The sequence below is a fragment of the Phytophthora cinnamomi genome (genome assembly GCF_018691715.1).
Source record: "Phytophthora cinnamomi strain GKB4 chromosome Unknown Contig96, whole genome shotgun sequence".
Taxonomy (NCBI): domain Eukaryota; phylum Oomycota; class Peronosporomycetes; order Peronosporales; family Peronosporaceae; genus Phytophthora; species Phytophthora cinnamomi.
In genome coordinates this window covers 346478-364027 of record NW_027151029.1, presented here as the reverse complement: position 1 = coordinate 364027, position 17550 = coordinate 346478, and the positions used below count along the sequence as shown (strand labels likewise).

The 17550-nt window shown below is 54.5% G+C and overlaps 4 protein-coding genes across 5 annotated transcripts; 1 reads left to right on the top strand and 3 right to left on the bottom strand.

Annotated features, from left to right (window-relative positions):
• Positions 1 to 498: 498 nt before the first annotated feature.
• IUM83_18189 (TKL protein kinase) lies at positions 499 to 1200 on the bottom strand (the record flags this gene model as incomplete). The annotated part of the gene is made up of 1 exon (XM_067943173.1): positions 499 to 1200. The coding sequence occupies one exon, from the start codon at positions 1198 to 1200 to the stop codon at positions 499 to 501; it is 702 nt and encodes a 233-aa protein (XP_067783738.1).
• A 3387-nt stretch (positions 1201 to 4587) lies between these two features.
• On the top strand, positions 4588 to 12786 carry IUM83_18188 (TKL protein kinase; the record flags this gene model as incomplete). 2 transcript variants are annotated; one of them, XM_067943171.1, is made up of 2 exons in its annotated part: positions 4588 to 5448; positions 12376 to 12786. In XM_067943171.1, the coding sequence occupies 2 exons, from the start codon at positions 4588 to 4590 to the stop codon at positions 12784 to 12786; spliced, it is 1272 nt and encodes a 423-aa protein (XP_067783710.1). The 2 variants fall into 2 exon arrangements, with proteins under 2 accessions (XP_067783710.1, XP_067783709.1); XM_067943172.1 differs by lacking the exon at positions 12376 to 12786 and having other exon boundaries at positions 4588 to 6282.
• Positions 12787 to 13799: 1013 nt separating this feature from the next.
• On the bottom strand, positions 13800 to 16653 carry IUM83_18187 (uncharacterized protein; the record flags this gene model as incomplete). Its single annotated transcript, XM_067943170.1, has 7 exons — positions 13800 to 13811; positions 13901 to 13941; positions 14017 to 14041; positions 14113 to 14158; positions 14235 to 14419; positions 14482 to 14507; positions 15384 to 16653. The coding sequence occupies 7 exons, from the start codon at positions 16651 to 16653 to the stop codon at positions 13800 to 13802; spliced, it is 1605 nt and encodes a 534-aa protein (XP_067783743.1).
• Positions 16654 to 17047: 394 nt separating this feature from the next.
• IUM83_18186 (uncharacterized protein) lies at positions 17048 to 17398 on the bottom strand (the record flags this gene model as incomplete). Its single annotated transcript, XM_067943169.1, has 1 exon — positions 17048 to 17398. One exon carries the CDS (start codon positions 17396 to 17398, stop codon positions 17048 to 17050), a length of 351 nt encoding a protein of 116 aa, XP_067783742.1.
• Positions 17399 to 17550: the final 152 nt, after the last annotated feature.

The following is a 17550-nucleotide window of genomic DNA, read 5'->3' as shown; positions in this document are numbered from 1 at the left end:
AGCTCGCGACGGAGATGCCAATAATGCCAGCACTGCCCAAGCTGTTGGAACCCGAGAGAGTATCGTTGCTGCTGTACCAGGTGTATCGTGTATCTCTTGCTGTCGCACGAGTAACTCGCGAGTGTTTCCTTGTCAACTCTTTCTGTGGTTATCCATTGCTTGGTGACACACGGAGATCCCGAGTAATACTTCACTGATGCGGATCCGTTCGCCTCGAATGTAGCGAGAATGTGGACCCCCATGCTCTCGTTCGCATGGAAAGAGCCCTCGCAGTTTGTCGTGGGAATACACCTCGAGGATGTGCGGGAAGCTGCCGAACTTGCCACACAGAGCCGGCAGGTAGTCCGTCGTGCACTTAGTTGAGATCATGCCGACTGTCATCGAGAGTGCTGACCTCCTTGCCTTGAAATTGCATGCGAACTTGTTCAGTGCTTGGTCATTTTTCAGGGCACACGTCGAAATTCACTTGGTCGCCTCAAAGAACAGCACAGCATTAATTTACTTTCCTCTTGACAACCTGGCAGCCAAGAAGACGTGCAGCTTATACAGCGCCTCGGCAGCACTTGGTCGATCCTTCGGGTCAATAGACACGCAAGCCCGGCCCAACTCAACGATCGCGCTGGAACTCGCCTCCGAGAACTCCACTCGGACTTCCCCTGTCGTGATCATGTGTAGCAGAGTAGCGTCGCCCATGGCATGGCCATCCGTGTTCACACTCCTTCGCTTTGCCTGTGCATACGGCAGCGTATGCGCATCAAGCTCCGATAGCACAACACCGAAGGAGAACATGTCTGCTTTTTGGTCATATTTCTCGCCCAGCATCACCTCAGGCGCCATCCACAGAGAGGTGCCCACCCCCGCAGTCATAGTGAAATCCGTCTGCTCGCGTGAGATGCCAAAGTCCGACAGCTTGGCTTCCATCGCCCTGTTCAGCAGAATATTTCTCGACTTTAGGTCCCGATGAAGTACAGGTGATGCCAGTGAATGCAGATACGTGAGGCCATGACACACATGCAGTGCGATGGTGGCCTTCTCGATGTCGATCCCGACCGCGTGATTTGAGGCCAAATACTTGTCGAGCAAAGTCCGCAGGTCGCCGCCGTCCATGAACTCGAGCAGCACACAGAGATCCGAAAGCGAGTCCCACGCAACACCAATGAAGGAAACGATGTGCGGGTGGTTCATACTGGCTGTCATCATGGCTTCTGCGAGGAATTCGTTCACTTGCTGGAGACACCCACGCGTCGCAGGGACCAGCATCTTGACGGCGACAGGTCTGCGATTGTACTGGCCCAAGTAAACTTCGCCGCAGGCTCCTTGACGGATGAGTTTCTTGATTTTGACTTTGTCTCGAGGAACTCGATTCGCGATAATTGCTTCATCGTTCCACAACGCGCTTTGCCCCGATGGAACGTCCTCTCGGTGGACAGTAGTGTCCGACTGTAGGATGGCGATTGTCAGTGGGAAACCATTCTGCGTCTTGCGCTTCTTGCCGCGCTGTCTCCGGAAGAATATCACAGCAGCACCAGCGCCAGAGAGAAAGACCAAACACCCGACAACTATCGATACGATAGCTCCAGTGGAGAGGGTGCTCCCCGGTGAGGTGTCATCGTTGCTGCTGTACCATCGATGCCTGTTGGAGTCGCACGAGTGGCTTTCGAGCGTTTCCTTGTCAACGCTCTCGGTCAAGACGTACTGGCTGTCCAAACACGGCGCTCCTGAGTAATATAGCATAGTCGCCGATCCGTTCGTTTCAAGGACGCCGATAAAGTGAACGCCCATGCTGTCATTCGGGTTGAAAGAGCCCTCGCAGTTCCCTGACGCTGGAAAGCTCGACGCCGACCCAAATGTCGAGCAGTCACTGTCTGGGGAATACACCTGCATGATGTACGGGGAATCGCCGAACTTGCCCCGAAGAGATCTCATGTAGTCCGAGGAGCACTCGGTCGACAACACGCCGGTCGGTTCAGAGCTCAGGCTGTTGTTGTTGAGACTGCAGGTGCTCCCCGTGCAGCTCGGGTCTTGCTTGGCATTCACGAGGTACGGCGTGCCGTCACACGACGTCCCTGCGTAGTACGCCTCGATCAAGTACGTCGAGGCCGATACGCTGGGCAAGCCATTGACTGAGAACACTACCAGTAGTGATAGCAGCAGGCCCTGCATGTCGGAGATGTTCAAGAATGGAAGTGAACGGTGTGGGATGGCATTGGGGGGAGCGCTACTTGAACCTCCATCACAACGAGTCGTTTTCACGTGGCCAACGTCCATCTAGGCGGGGTCCACCTGCTCCAAAATGCTGATCACAGGGATTTGAAAGTGGTCCAAGGGAAACCGTGGCAACGTTCCCTGTTCGAAGTAGTGGCAATGCCACATCACATCAGCTGAGGAGGTGTGGCTTGAGGCATCGGTCCGTGAGCACCGGAGGCCGTCAAGGAGCCCTGCTTCGCGAGGGGTGGCATGGGAGGTTGCTGCCAACTCAAGCAGCGATGCAGCCGTGGCTTGCTTGCGGACCACAACCACAGAAAATCCATGCGCCTGACGTGAAGAGATATTGATCGCGTCTTTCTTGAAGTCCTCAGCTTGGGGACGTCCGGCAAACATCTCTGGATGTTACCTTCAGTACTGCCATCGATCGACACACCGTGGACTTTAAGAACTCGACATAAATTCTCCCACTGCAATATTCGGCAAGAACGCAGCATCGGCCATTAGATTGCCTTCAGCAAACCCCGACGGTGTTGGGTTGACTTTGGATATCGCGGGAGTCGAGCAGATGCCGTTAGTTACATGTGATTCGAGTTGTACATGACGTGTATGTACTACAGATACTGTACCGGTTGAAGCGGTCTAGTAACGTCAACCTGCGGTGACGATGGCGTGATGGTTCACCAAATAGTACTCAAAACCGGCGCATCTCGACTGGACACGCAGGCCATCGCGAACACTAAGGCTATGCGGCCGTCACCTTCGTTCGTGGATCTGTTCTGACTCAGGGGCACAAATCGCCATGACGATCAAGGGATCGTCTCTCTCTCAATAGGGCCCCTCCCCGCAGTTCAGACTCTGAGCTTCAGAGGAACTGCGCAATTGTCTCCTCTTCGTACACTACGACGCGCCGGTGCTTCGACCGTGGACGTTGACTGCTCCTCCAACTATCTCTCCACGCTGCGAGACAAGTTCGGCAGCTCGCGTACATCATCCAGGTGAGCTCGCCGGACAGCGACTGCTCTTCGTTTGGCAAGGCCTACGGTTTCTCAGTTTCGGGAAACTGCGAGGGCTTCTTCAACTCGACGACATAATGGGCGTCCATATTGTTGGCACACTGGAGGAGAACGGATCGGCTACGATGGAGTGTTATTCCGGGTCTGGACAACCAGTGGGTGTTGACGGAGAGCGTCGACAAGGAGGCACTCGAGATCCATTCGTGTGATCGGAACAGGTGTAGTAGCAACGACCAGCAAGGCGCAAAGAAATCTGCCCTTGACCACAGTCGGACGAGACTATAGTCTGAAGACGCTGGGTCGGGTCGGAGCGGTCTCTGGAACGACGAGATCATTACTGCGAGACGAGTTCCAAAAGGCAAAGGCAAGCTCCATTGTCGGACTTGTGTGTGTTGTTGGAGTTTACGGACGGTGGAGACCTGCGAGTTCTACAGGACAAGTACCTGGCGTCGCTGGCATCGACCGACAGAAAGCTACGATAGCTGCCAGGCGCTGACCTACCTCCACTCGTTGTTGTACCGCCTGTGATCCACCGGGACCAAAGTCGCGCAACATTCTTTTGACTCGAGCTATGAAGGCAAAACTGAAGACCTTTGGCATCTCAAAGGAGCGACTTTTCCTAACCATGACGGTGGGTGTCGGCATCTCGCTCTGGATGGCGCCCGAGGTGATGCTCGGTGAGGGGTACGGCATCAAGGTGGACATGTTCTCGTTCGGAGTGGTCTTGTGGGAGACAACGTCGCTGTCCACCCGGGAGCTCGGCCCATCGTGTGTGGCGGTGGATCCAATGCAACGTCCCAGTGCGGCCGAGGCCTTGTACAAGTTGCAACTTTTCCTTGTGCAGAAGCTGTCTTTACCAGCAAGTAATAAATTATTGTTATCCGAATCCATGATAGCGATATCGTTGTAGGACTCGGCAATGAGGGAAAGTAGGAGAGTGGCGAGCGTCCAGCAATCTGTACCAAGAATCAATTTAGCATTTAGACTAATACAGATCCATAACTCGACTAACTTAGTAGCTTCGGTCCAACCTACATCCAGCTTCCTATTGGCTGGATCTGATCCTATAGTTGTCTTTACATTCCTGGAGCAGAGCCACCAAGCCTGCAGTGCGTGGTGTTCCATTATGCCGGGAGTCCCACGGCCACACCTCAGCGGAGCGCAACATCCCAGGATAGCGCTGGAGCCATAGAGCGCTAGTTGCCGTCAAAAAGCCAAGTGAACCCATGAGTCCTCGAGTCATTTGTGAGTCAAAGAGTGGGACCGAATCAAAGTCGAATAAGTCGCCACTACAGCCATCGCCACTACACGCACATGGTCACGCATCGCCCCACTTCCAGATTGAGTTGACGCCTCTCGAACGGCCATGCGTGGAGACTCCCCACTACTGGCGCTGCTTGTAGCCAACCTCTGGTCGCCTGTGGCTGCGACCACCTACGCCATCGACAAGTTCTACGCGTCCTCCGGCGTCTGCGACGACACCCCCAACGCGGTGAGGGCCATGGCCGCCTCGTCCTGCTCCAGCTCCACCTGCTCCCTCGACGCCAACAACGACACGGTGACCACCGTGTGCGAGTCGGACTACCTGGCGGCCATGAAGGACGCCCTCGGGTCCTCGCAGTACATCATCCAGGTCATCTACGCGGACAGCGCGTGCGCCACCTTCAGCTACGCCGTCGGCTACCGCGTCACAGGCACCTGCGAACGCGGATACGTCGCGACCGAGAGCTACTACGGGTACACGTCCGGGGCCGTGTTCTACTTCACAGCCACTCTGCCGGACGACGGCACGGCCGTGTTGGGCTTCTTCTCGACGTCCGACTGCTCCACGAGCTCCGGGTCGTCATCGGTTTCCAGCGACCTCGGAGGCGTCTACGCCCAGGAGAACATCCTGGAGGACGCCACGTGCATTTCGGAGGACTTCAACTCGGAGATGTACAACGCGGAGTACTATCGGTGGTACAGCAGCAACACCTACGACGACGGGGGGCAGAGCACCGGGGCTATCGTCGGGATAGTCTGTGGCTGTGTCGTGGCTGTGTTGGTTGTTGCTGCTGCGGTCTACTTCTACGTCCGACGCCGCTCCAAGGGCAAGCGAGGGGGGCAGTGGACGGCGACGCTGCCGTCGGGTGACCTGACGTCGCTGGAAGCTGCCATGAGCGGCCAAACCGGGCTCTGGAACGACGACGTCATCACAGCCAAGAGAATCCCGAGGGACAAGGTCAAGGTGAAGAAGCTCATCAGTCGAGGAGCTTACGGGGAAGTCTACACCGGAGTCTTTAATGGACAGCAGGTCGCGGTCAAGATGCTGCTGCCTTCCACGCGCGGGAACCTGCAGCACGTGACGGAATTCCTCACGGAGGCCAAGATGACGGCGGCCATGGACCACCCGCACATTGTCACCTTTGTTGGCGTCGCGTGGGACTCGCTGTCGGATCTCTGTGTGGTGCTGGAATTCATGGACGGAGGCGACCTCCGCACGCTGCTGAACAAGTACGAAGCGACCAAACACCCAGTCGGGATGAACAGGGAGAAGGCCACCATTGCGCTGCACGTTTGCCACGCTCTCACCTACCTGCACTCACTGATGCCCCCAATCATCCATCGCGACCTCAAGTCGCGCAACATCCTGCTCAATCAGTCGAAGGAAGCCAAGCTAACGGACTTCGGAATTTCACGCGAACGGCTGGACCAGACGATGACTGCGGGTGTCGGGACGTCGCTTTGGATGGCACCCGAGGTGATGCTGGGCGAGAAATATGACGTGAAGGCCGACATCTTCTCGTTCGGAGTGGTGCTGTCGGAGCTGGACGTGCACACGCTCCCGTATGCGCAGGCGAAGCAGCGCAGCCTTGACACCGATGGTCGGAAGATGGCAGACGCTACGCTACTGCAGAAGATCACTACAGGAGAGGTCCAAGTGGAGTTTTCGGAGGCGAGTCCGCGGTCGCTCGTCGAGTTAGGGCATGCGTGTGTGGCGGTGGAACCCGGAAATCGCCCTACTGCTGCTGAAGCATTGTACAGGATTCAGGTTATCCTATCGCAAGAACTGACAGAGTGATGAGGTTTGGCTGAGGTAGTGATCTAGCAAGTTGTAAATGCGCTGTTGAATAGTCAGGTACGTTGTCGTGTGTATTACTTTGCCGTACCCACCTGTTGATCTCGTAGATGTGGCTCGCTCTCTATTATATCTGCACCGATCGCCGATCCAGTTCGATCTCCACCTGTCGGGTACTCTATGCCTGTGATCGCGTGCTATAGTATCTCAGGCGGGCAAGTGCCGAGAAACTCGGCGACTATTTGATCGGCGGCTGGGTTTGCTGTCACTTTCGCTTTCGCTCTCCCCGATTCATACCAACCCCGACGGATGTCTCCATTGACGCTGTCGTTACTGCTACTGGTGGTCGTTCAAGGACTTTGGACTGCTGTCCAAGCGACGACGTATTCGGTAATGGCCAGCTATGCCGGGACCGACTGTAGCGGCACCCCGTATTCTGTGAGCGCCTATGAAGTCGACGAGGGTTGCACGGAAGCGGCGTGCTACGACTCCGTGGGTAGTTCAGGCTCGGGCTCTGCGAGCGCTGACATGGTGTCGTTTTCGTGCACGTCGGACTACCTTTCAGCGATGCGGCAAGTGTTTAGGGCCTCTCCGTACATTATTCAAGCTCAGTATGATGAGGAAGGCTGCAAAAACTTCAGCTACGCTTACGGTTACCCGGCGTGGGGGAACTGTGAGGGCTCGTACTACAAGAACGAGAGCAACTACGTCATCGGCAAGCTGAATACAACCGACGGGTCCGCTTCGCTCCAGATATTCAACGAGTCCAGGTGTCTGTCGGCTTCGCTGTTTACGGAGTATAGCACCACCAAGGACACACTTGACAGCCACTCGTGTGATGCAGATTACTTGAAATGGTACAGTAGCATCGACGGTCAAACCAGCTCCAGCGGCTCGACTTCGCACGATACTGGCAGTGGTGGGCTTGGTACGGGGGCTATCGTAGGCATCATTTGCGGCTGTGTTGTCATTTTACTGGTACTTGCCGTTGCTTTTATCTACTACCGACGTCGGTCCAAGGGAAAGCATGGAGGGCACTTGACGACGACGATGTTGTCTGCTGATGGCACTACTTTGGAAGCTGCTCTGAGCGGCCAAAAGGGATTGTGGAACGACGATGTGATCACGGCCAAGAGGGTTCCACGAGACAAGGTGAAGGTCAAGAAGTTGATCAGTCGTGGAGCCTTCGGGGAGGTTTACACTGGAATCTTCAACAGCCAACAAGTTGCGGTCAAAATGCTGATCCCCGCCACTCGTTCCAGTATACAGCACGTCAACGACTTTCTAGCGGAGGCCAAGATGACCGCCACCATGGAGCACCCGCACATTATCAGCTTCGTTGCGGTCGCATGGGACTCACTTTCGGACCTTTGTGTTGTGCTCGAGTTCATGGACGGTGGAGACCTGCGCGCGCTGCTTGACAAGTACCTCGCCTCGAAGCGCCAGGTCGGATTCGACAAGGAGAAGGCGACCATCGCTCTCCACGTGTGCCACGCCCTAACTTACCTGCACTCGCTGGCCCCACCTGTGATTCACCGCGACCTCAAGTCGCGTAATATCTTACTCAACCGGGCAATGGAAGCCAAGCTAACAGACTTTGGCATCTCGAGAGAGCGGCTGGATCAAACCATGACGGCGGGTGTCGGGACCTCACTGTGGATGGCACCTGAAGTGATGCTTGGCGAGAAGTACGACGTGAAGGCCGACATCTTCTCGTTCGGAGTGGTGCTGTCGGAGCTGGATGTGCACACGCTCCCGTATGCGCAGGCGAAACAGCGCAGCTTGGATACGGTTGGACGTCAGCTGACGGATGCAGCCCTCCTGCAAAAAATAACGACAGGTGTCGCTCAAGTGGAGTTTTCCGAGCTAAGTCCGCCTTCTATCGTGGAGCTGGGACACACTTGCGTGGCAGTGGAGCCAAGTGCACGTCCGAGTGCGGCTGAAGCGTTGTACCGGATTCAAGTTATTATAGCGCAGGAGCTAGCGTGAGTTGACTCCGGCATAGTAGACAATGACAAGCAGCAGCACGAAGGATTGAAGATGCATGATTCCCCTCGATAAATCCATCGCTTCGGTGTGTCTTTGGTGCTCAACGGAAAAAGGGGAGGTTTCCACGCTCAAAGCTTGGCTATATTCGATTGGGGGCGAACGTCAAAGCCGAGGTTATCGTCGTATTAGTGAAATCCCACCTTACTTGGGATCATAATCCACGTTTTTGGTACACACAACGGACCGTGCAATTGATCAAGGTTGAGTGAACCGTGATCCCGCTGACCGATCGGGTTTTCAGCTGGGGCGCTACACTTGAATAGCGTCTATGAACGGCTGCAGGGTAAGTTGGCAGTACGAAGTTTTGCTGCTTCAAAGACTACAGGTAGCTTACTTACATTATTGTCCATTCCTGGCTCCGAGGTTTGGTTCACAAAAGCGATTAATCCATTTCAATCGTTATGCCCTAGATGAAGTCGCTATTTACTCCTATATCAAAGACGTAGTATGCTGGGGTTCTATACTGTACAGTAGTTGGGTCGTGAAATTCCACTTCTTGGTGCATCCGGCCACTTTGCCGACATGACCAAGATAGAAGAAGGTGGACACTTTGGATACCAGTCGTCCAAGCTACGTACACTGATCAACGGACGAAATCACTGCAGATGATGTGCGCACAAACACTGGCTGTATAGCAAACGCTAGCGTTTGCAAACTGTTTGTTAGTGTATAGCAATCAATACTAACATGTTGGCGGCATTAAGCAAATTTATTCTAATGCCAGCGAAGGAAATGAACATGTTGGTTGAATTGACAATTTATGTTGAAGTGACATTGCGTGAACTCATGTTGGATTAATTTTGCTGCGCTTGGCATGCTTTCCACGAGCACGGGTTTCGATTATCCCGTCGGCGTCGAGAGAAAGCTACCATCGCAAACCACATTTGTCAAGCGCTCACCTACCTAGTTCATGCCCACCGAGACCTCAAGTCGCGCGACGTGATCCTGAACAGCGCCATGAAAGCCAGACAAACGGATTTCGGCATCTCAAAGGAGCATCTGGGTCAAACGATGACGGCCGGTGTGGGCTCTGGATGGCCCGGAAGTGATGCTGGGCGAGAAGTACGACGTAAAAGCCGGCATGTTCTAGTTTGGCGTCGTCCTATCCGAGCTGGATGGCCACATGCTTGCTTCCGTGCACGAAGGTCAAGCAGCAGAGTCTGGAAGGAAGTGGCCGTAAAATGGCAGCGCGACTCTGCCGCAAAAGATCACGACGGGAGTTGTACAGGTGTAGTTTTCGCAGTCGAGCTCCTCGCCTCTAGTGGAACTGGGCCAGGTCTGTATGGTTGTGAATCCAAGCGTGAGGCAGGAGCTCTGTACCGAGTCGACTACCGACTTCAGGTTATCATCGAAAATGAACTGTAGGACGAGGGGGGAATAGAAACAGTAGACAACCGGATGTAAGTTTCCATTGGAAACAGTTGATCACTCGATACGTGTGCACCCCGCTCGGGTGACCCGAGCATTCGGGTTATGAACCCATAATTGTCGTTAGGTTGGGGATGGATCACTACCAGCAAAACGCCACAAGATCGTTGATCTACGTCGAAATCTCGCCGGAACGAACTGAAATGCTCCCGAGCCATGGGTGCACAGGGCGTTACAGCTTCGAAAGCACGACAGGTCGAAGCTCACTTTCCTTTTTGCCTCGTTCCCCTCCAACGACGCTCGCGGCCTTGGCTGGGATCACGATGTTTTCGATCACCACGTATTATACTGGCAGCACCTGCAGTGGCACTCCGACGCTTCTGGACGCGGAAATTGACAAGAGTGACTCAAGCTCAAGCTCGAGATCAAGCTGTGTGAACGAAACGTGCACCAACGCCTCGGACGGTGGCATGATGTCGACGACCTGTTCAACGGAGTATTTGGAGCGTGCGCGTGAAGCGTTTGGGAGCTCGCAGTATATCGTGCAAGTATTCTCAACGAGCAGCGAGTGCTCCACCTCCGTTGCATCCGTAATTGGGCTCCGTGCAACAGGAGCCTGTGAAAGTGGATCTGAATTTTACTACATGGCTCACCTTGACGACGACGGATCGGCAGTGGTTGACATTTTCAGTAATGCCGATTGCACGTCGAGTTTGTCAAGCTCATCGGGGTCCTCAAGCTCTTCAAGTGGCAAGCAACCCGTGCCCGCCAGAGCACCCAAGGGTATCCTCAACACAGGTGACTGTATTCCTACAGACAGCAACTCCGCCTACGTAGGAGGGAACTACTACGCTTGGTACACCAGCAGTGTCAATAGTGGAGGTAGCGGTAGCTCTGTCGCCGCCGCTTCCACGCCAGGTCTCAGCACTGGGGCTATCGTCGGGATCACAATCGGGTGTATTATTACAGCGATACTCTTGGTACTCGTTGCTGTTTTCTACAAACGTCGAGTCAAGGGAAAACACGAACACTTGGGGCCTTCAACGCTTCCATCCGAAGACGCAGCCTCGCTGCAAGCGGCTATCAACGGACAAGCCGGGCTCTGGAGCGACGATGTCATCACGGCCAAGAGAATCCCTCGCAATCGAATCAAAATCAAGAAACTCATCAGCCGCGGCGCCTACGGTGAAGTCTACGTGGGACGCTTTTACCGACAGGTAGTTGCCATCAAAATGCTGTTGCCTGGCACGCGATCAAGCATCCACCACGTGAACCAGTTTCTTTCTGAAGCGAAGATGACTGCGAGCATGGACCACCCTCACATCGTCTCTTTCGTTGGTGTTTCTTGGGATTCCCTCTCGGATCTTTGCGTTGTCCTCGAGTTTATGGACGGCGGTGACCTCAGAACACTACTTGACAAGTACCAAGCCTCCGGCCAAGCCCCAGGTTTCAATAAGCAAAAAGCAGCGATAGCGCTCCATATCTGTCATGGACTCACGTATCTGCACTCGCTGTCACCACCTGTGATCCACAGAGACCTCAAGTCACGTAACATCCTCCTCAATCGGGCTATGGACGCGAAGCTGACAGACTTTGGTATCTCACGAGAGCGACTTGATCAAACCATGACTGCCGGGGTCGGTACGTCACTTTGGATGGCGCCTGAAGTTATGCTTGGCGAGAGATACGATGTGATGGCCGATATGTTTTCCTTCGGGGTCGTATTGGCGGAGCTGGATGCCCACACACTGCCATACGCACAAGCAAAGCAACGCAGCATGGACACAGATGGTCGGCTAATGACAGATGCAATGCTGCTTCAAAAGATTACCAGTGGAGATCTCCACGTTGAGTTTTCGAATCAAAACCCTCAGTCGCTGGTGGAACTAGGAAAGGCTTGCGTTGCGGTTGACCCTGACGATCGTCCAAGTGCTGCTGAAGCTCTGTATCGGCTCCAGGTCATTGCAGCACAGGAACTAGCGAAATAAGCATAGTTGAGGAACTTGGTACACATACCACGTATCTAAGTTTCTTGTGCACAACTGGGTAGGTGTAAATGAACATGGGTTCATGACCGTTTACGTTAGCATTTCTCGTTTGCATCGATGGATGCCGGTCGCACGAAGCAGCTACGTTCCGTTGGATCTCGTTAAGAAATCCAGGGATTGCCGCGGTTAAACACCTCACCGATGAATACGGAATGCTTGTCAAGGGTACGCTGAACATGGCTACGAGCAGCAGCCACCATTCACTTTGTCGAGCCTCATCGCCAGTTCTGTGCTCCATGACAAAATAGTGACGTTGTCATCCAAGCTAATCACATCTGACCGGCATCTCATGTAGCAAGGGGAACCCACGTTGGTACAATAAACCTAAGGGATACTCACCTTGACCGCCTGCTTGCGAGAGACCAACTTCATTCTTGGTTTGACACGGCTTCGCGAAGTGTTTTCATCTTCAGCGTGACGAATGACTCGGCTGATACTTCTCCTGCTAGTGATCCATTCTCTGTGCAATCCAGCCCACGCGACTATGTACTCAATTCAGGCTAATTTCTTCGATAGTGTCTGCAGTAGCGCACCCTACGCAGTCTACGCTACGCAAGACGGCACTTGTGAGGAAGAGACTTGCTACGAAGCAGGCAGTTCTGATGGCGTAAACGAAAGCTCCACAATTCAGTGTTCGACCGACTACTTGCAGGCCATACGCGACGCGTTTGCGGGCTCAGAGTACAGCATCCAGGAGATCTTCTCGGACAATACGTGCTCCACATTTGAATTCGCCTTTGGGTTTCTCGTGACTAACAGCTGCACTGGAGGAGCCCTGACATACGACTACTACTTCACAAGCAACATCACGGACACTGGGCGGGCCTCGGTACAATTTTTCCATAACGAGGTCGGATCGTCGTCAGCAGCAGATAGCGCCTGCATGTACGGCAGTGTGGAAGCTGATGCCGCAAAAGACCAACTGGAGCATCACACCTGTTTGGCTATTGATTCCGAGTTCGCCTTATACGATCTGTACGGCCCCGAAATAGCGTACAAATGGTACAGCAGCAACGACAAGGATCAGCGCCTGGAGCGGTGATCGGTATCGTGTGTGGTAGCGTTGCAGTTTTGCGATCGGTACCGGGGTCATCATATTTCACCGGCGTCAACTGAAGGGGGAGCGTGGGGACAAGCTCTCGTCTGGAGACGTGGCTTCACTTGAGGCAGCCGTAGGCGGTCGGACCGATCTGTGGAACGACGATGTCATCGTTGCCAAGCGCATTCCGCGCGACAAGGTTCATGTTAAAAACCTAATCAGTCGAGGAGCTTACGGCGAGGTGTACTCTGGACAATTTAATCGTCATCCTGTAGCCATCAAGATGCTGATTTTCTGTCCACGCGGTGCAGTCTCCCTCACGTCATGGGCTTCCTCGCCGAGGCCAAAATGACTGCATCAATGGATCACCCCCACATTGTGAAGCTCATCGGAGTCTCGTGGGATTCACTCTCAGATCTCTGCGTTGTTCTCGAATTGATGGACGGCGGCGATCTGCGCGCCATGCTGAACACGTACGAGATGTCCAACCACCCAGTCGGGTTCGACCGCAAAAGGCTACTATCGCCTTGCAGATCTGCCACGCGCTTACATATCTCCATTCCCTCATGCCTCCCGTCATCCATCGAGACCTTAAATCACGGAACATCCTTCTCAACCGTGCCATGGATGCGAAGTTGACTGACTTTGGCATTTCTCGTGAGCGACTCGATCAGACGATGACGGCTGGAGTTGGCACTTCATTGTGGATGGCACCAGAAGTAATGCTTGGGGAGCGTTATGACGTGAAAGCGGACATGTTCTCCTTCGGCATTGTGTTGTCGGAGCTCGATAACCACGCATTACCCTATACCCAGGCGAGGCAACGGACTCAGGATAATGACGGTCATCCGATGCCTGATGCATCTCTATTGCAGAAAATTACAACCGGTTCAGTCCGTATTGCGTTTTCCGGGTCAAGCCCTTCTTCAGTCGTCGAGCTGGGACTAGCTTGCGTTTCGATAGAGCCTGACAACCGGCCAACAGCAGCGGAAGCGCTGTATCGACTCCAAGTCGTCTTATCGCAGGGTCTGTAGTAGTGAACACACCGTATTAATTTTATAATGAATCTGATTTTTGCAGTCATCGTCAAAGAAAAGCTGTGCGGTCCTTTCCCTACCTGGTTTACAACAAATTGCACCTCAGACGTATCAAATTTGACTCAAGCGTTCACTTGGTACAGCTTGTCAAAAGCTTCCTCCAGGTTGGCAAGATACGATGGATGCAAATGGGTACCGTCGAGCCGGAGTTCTGGACGTAGCTATCGATGCGGCAAAGCAAAATTAACAAAGTCAGCTGATACTAATCTCCACGCATTGTTTTTTTGTTTACCTTTGGTGGATCGTCAAATACTAAATCGTCAGAGAAGTCCAGCCACCTAATGAGCGACAGCGCACCATGCCGTCAGTTCTAATAACCTCCAGCCCAAGTATTACAACATCCTCGTGACTTACTTGCAGAATTTGCTCCTCGCAACACGTTTTTGAAAGAGCTGATTGTACTGAATCACCAGAGCACGCGTCTCATCGAGCACCGGCACTACCGGATGAATGTAGACGTCAAACTCGTACTTGCTTACCACGTCCGATAGCACCTCCATGAATATACCAATGGTGTTCTCCATTCCTTCCGTGATAGACTACATTGCAAGAAAAAAATATGATGATGATCCACCGCAAGATAATCTTGTCAATGACTCACCTTGTACTTGCACTTTTCAACAGCAGCTAAAATCCCCTCACGGCAATCGATTTCTCCAAACAAAAAGATAACTCGAGAACGGCTTGGAATGTTCGCGATGATACGCCAAAAATTTAGCTTCGGGTAGAATGTAGACTCCTTCCGGAGGTGCCAGTGCTTCAGTCCTGTTACCAGCGCCGGGCGTAGTAGTGTTGGTTGGCTATGGACGCGGATCCTACGCCACGACGTCGCGAGCGTATGAGAATCGCCACATACGTAGATGGCATTCGTCGGGGTTTCGATTGTGGATGGCGTAGGATTGACCTCCAAGGCTTCTTCGATAGAGAGAAGCTGTGCGATGCAGGCATAGTAGGCTTGTTCATTTCGAATCATCGTGCTGTGTAGTTCACGTCCGAGCCGCAGCGGTTCCAGCACTCGAATCAGAGGTGGCAATACGGACAATCGTCCGTTCACAAACAGTATTTTTACAACGGTGAAAAAACATGCTAGTAGATCTAGCTCTGCCTCCGACAAGGCTGCCTTTTTGTTGGCTTGTACAGTGTTGAGACCCAAAGGCGCTACGTTTACGCTTGGTACGATTGAACTAGATTCTGGGGATGGCAAAGTCACCTTCGCGTACCCTTCAGATCCAGATACCCACTCGACATGCCACCGATGTAAGACAACACTTGGAGATGATTCATCGGAAGATGCAGAATTGCTTTCACGACTGTTGCCCCAGGCATTTAAATGGTCGAGGAGTTCAGCAAATGATCCAGCAAGCAACATTGCAGCTCCACATTCGCCACTTCCAACAGAAAGAGTGCGATTGGCCCGAAAAAAGGAAACCAAAGCATCATACGCCTCGGTATAGCGGCAACAAACTTCTAGCGCGTGCGCGTGATTGAGTGCGTAAGAGGCACTTTGTGGGTCGCTCAGCTGTGCCTGTTGAAAGCATGCGATGCTCTTCTCCAGTGCGCCAAAATCCTTCAGAATCGTCGCGATAAACGCGTAAGCTGCTCCAGCCGATGCGCTAGTCGGAGGCAGCGCATCCTGCAAGCGCTGCATTGAACTCGAACCCTTCAGCAAAGCCACGAGAGTCTTCTTCACCTCTCGATCGTTAGATTTCCCCACCAGCACACGCAGCACCATACTCAACGCCTCGCTCTTCTTCCCCCGGTCGTGGGCAATCTTGGCGTATAGCAACAACGCGTCCAGGTTCAGTGTCGGCGCCTGCAGATCTGGCAGCAAATGCATGACCAAGGCGATCGCCTCCTCCTGCTCCTCCGGTCTCTTGGTTCCATACAGCGCCTTCGCCTTGCACACGTCCATCTGCGCCTCCATCCACTGGCGTTCCTCCGCGTCACGAAAGAACGCCCTGCGTCTGGTGTCTCCCACTGCTCCCCCACTATTCTCCCTCAGGAACGTCTGCAGCTCGTCCAACACAGCCACCGCCCGCTCGAACCTCTCCATCTCCACGTAACACTCGGCCAGTCTCAGTGCACTTGTGAACGCCAGTCGGGCGTGGGCCTTGCACTCGCAGCCCGCGCCTGCATGGGCGCTCCAGCACTTGGCAAAGCACTCGTCCACCGCCTCTTGGCGCCGTCCATTGGCCACCAGAATGTCCCCGAGCGCCACCAACGCCTCGGCGTTCAGCTCGTCCTCGGCCAGCACAACGTGCCGGTAGATCTCTCTGGCGGCGCGGAACTTGCTCTGCGTCATGTGCCTGGCCGCCAGCTCCAGCGCCGCTCGGAGCTTCGGCTCTCGGCCGTCTCGTGAGCCGCTTCCGGCGTGGACGGGGCACTTTCTCCTGCTCTGCGGCGCTGGCGGCGGCTCGGGGCCCAGCAGCGGCCGCTGCGGCTCTCGGGGCACCGCCACGAGCTCGAACTCGCACGTCTGGTCGCTGCTGGGCAGCGGGTTGGGGGCGCCAGACACCAGGCTGCCCACGGACACGTCCAGACACGGCAGACGACGCCGAGACGCCGCGTTCTGGCTGAACTCCACGAACACGTCGAGGCTGGAGAGGTCGGGCGCCGACCGCGAGCGGAACTTGGCGCTGTAGGCCGAGAAGAAGCAGCGCAGCACGGAGCGCACGGACGGACACGCGCCCGCGCGCTCCACGGGCGGCAGGCTCAGCCGCTTGGTCCACGCCAGCGCCTCCTCCGCCGGCTCGAAGTGCACGTACAGCCGCATGATAAGCCACTACTACGTACGAGTACTAGAATCGTGGAAGGACGCAGGGATGAAAGTGGTGTGGCGCACACTAACAATTTATAACAACACGGGGGGAAGCGCAATCATGGACACGTAGGTAGACAAACTGCAGACAGACACTGCAGACAGACTCGAGCTCTGTGTGTGTGTATGATGCGGATGCTGTGGATAGCGGCTACTGCTGTCGTCTTCCTCATCTTTCTTGATTTTTGGTCCTTATGGTCTCTGCATTAATCTCACTCGTCTCGAGAGGCTCCGCTGGCGCTGCACTTGTGTTCTGCGTCGCTGCGGCTGCACCTGAAGCGTCCGGGGCGTCGAGTCCCGAGGCGAGCGCCACACCACCACACACACACACGTGGGTGCGTAGGGCCGCTTAGTCGTCGGCGTGCGCGTTCTTCTGGGCCTCCTGGGCGTCGTACCACTTGTAGAAGCGGCTGATGCGGTCCATCTCGCCGTCCTTAAAGTTGTTCCAGACGGAGCCGGCGGCCACGCCGAGCACGGTGGCGATCACGATGTCCTTCAGCGGGGAGATCATTGCGGATAACGAGAGGGGGACGTTGAGCTGCTCTGCTGCCGGGGGCTTGTTGCTGACTGAGTAACGAGAGGCGCGGGGCGTCCGCCGCCGTTGCGGACCGTCAGAACCCGAGGGAGGGGTGGCACGGACGAGAGGCGCGTGGCGACGCACCGATAGCAACAGCAACACAGTCGGGTAGACACGACACATGAGGACGACACCCCTTCGACCAAAAAAGGGTGCGGCTGGGAACGCCCTCCTGTCGACAACGCATACACTGTCATCTGGCATGTTGCTTACGTACCAATTTCTCCACAGCAGCTTTCTATATCTGATCTAACCATGTAAAAGCATGCTTTCGA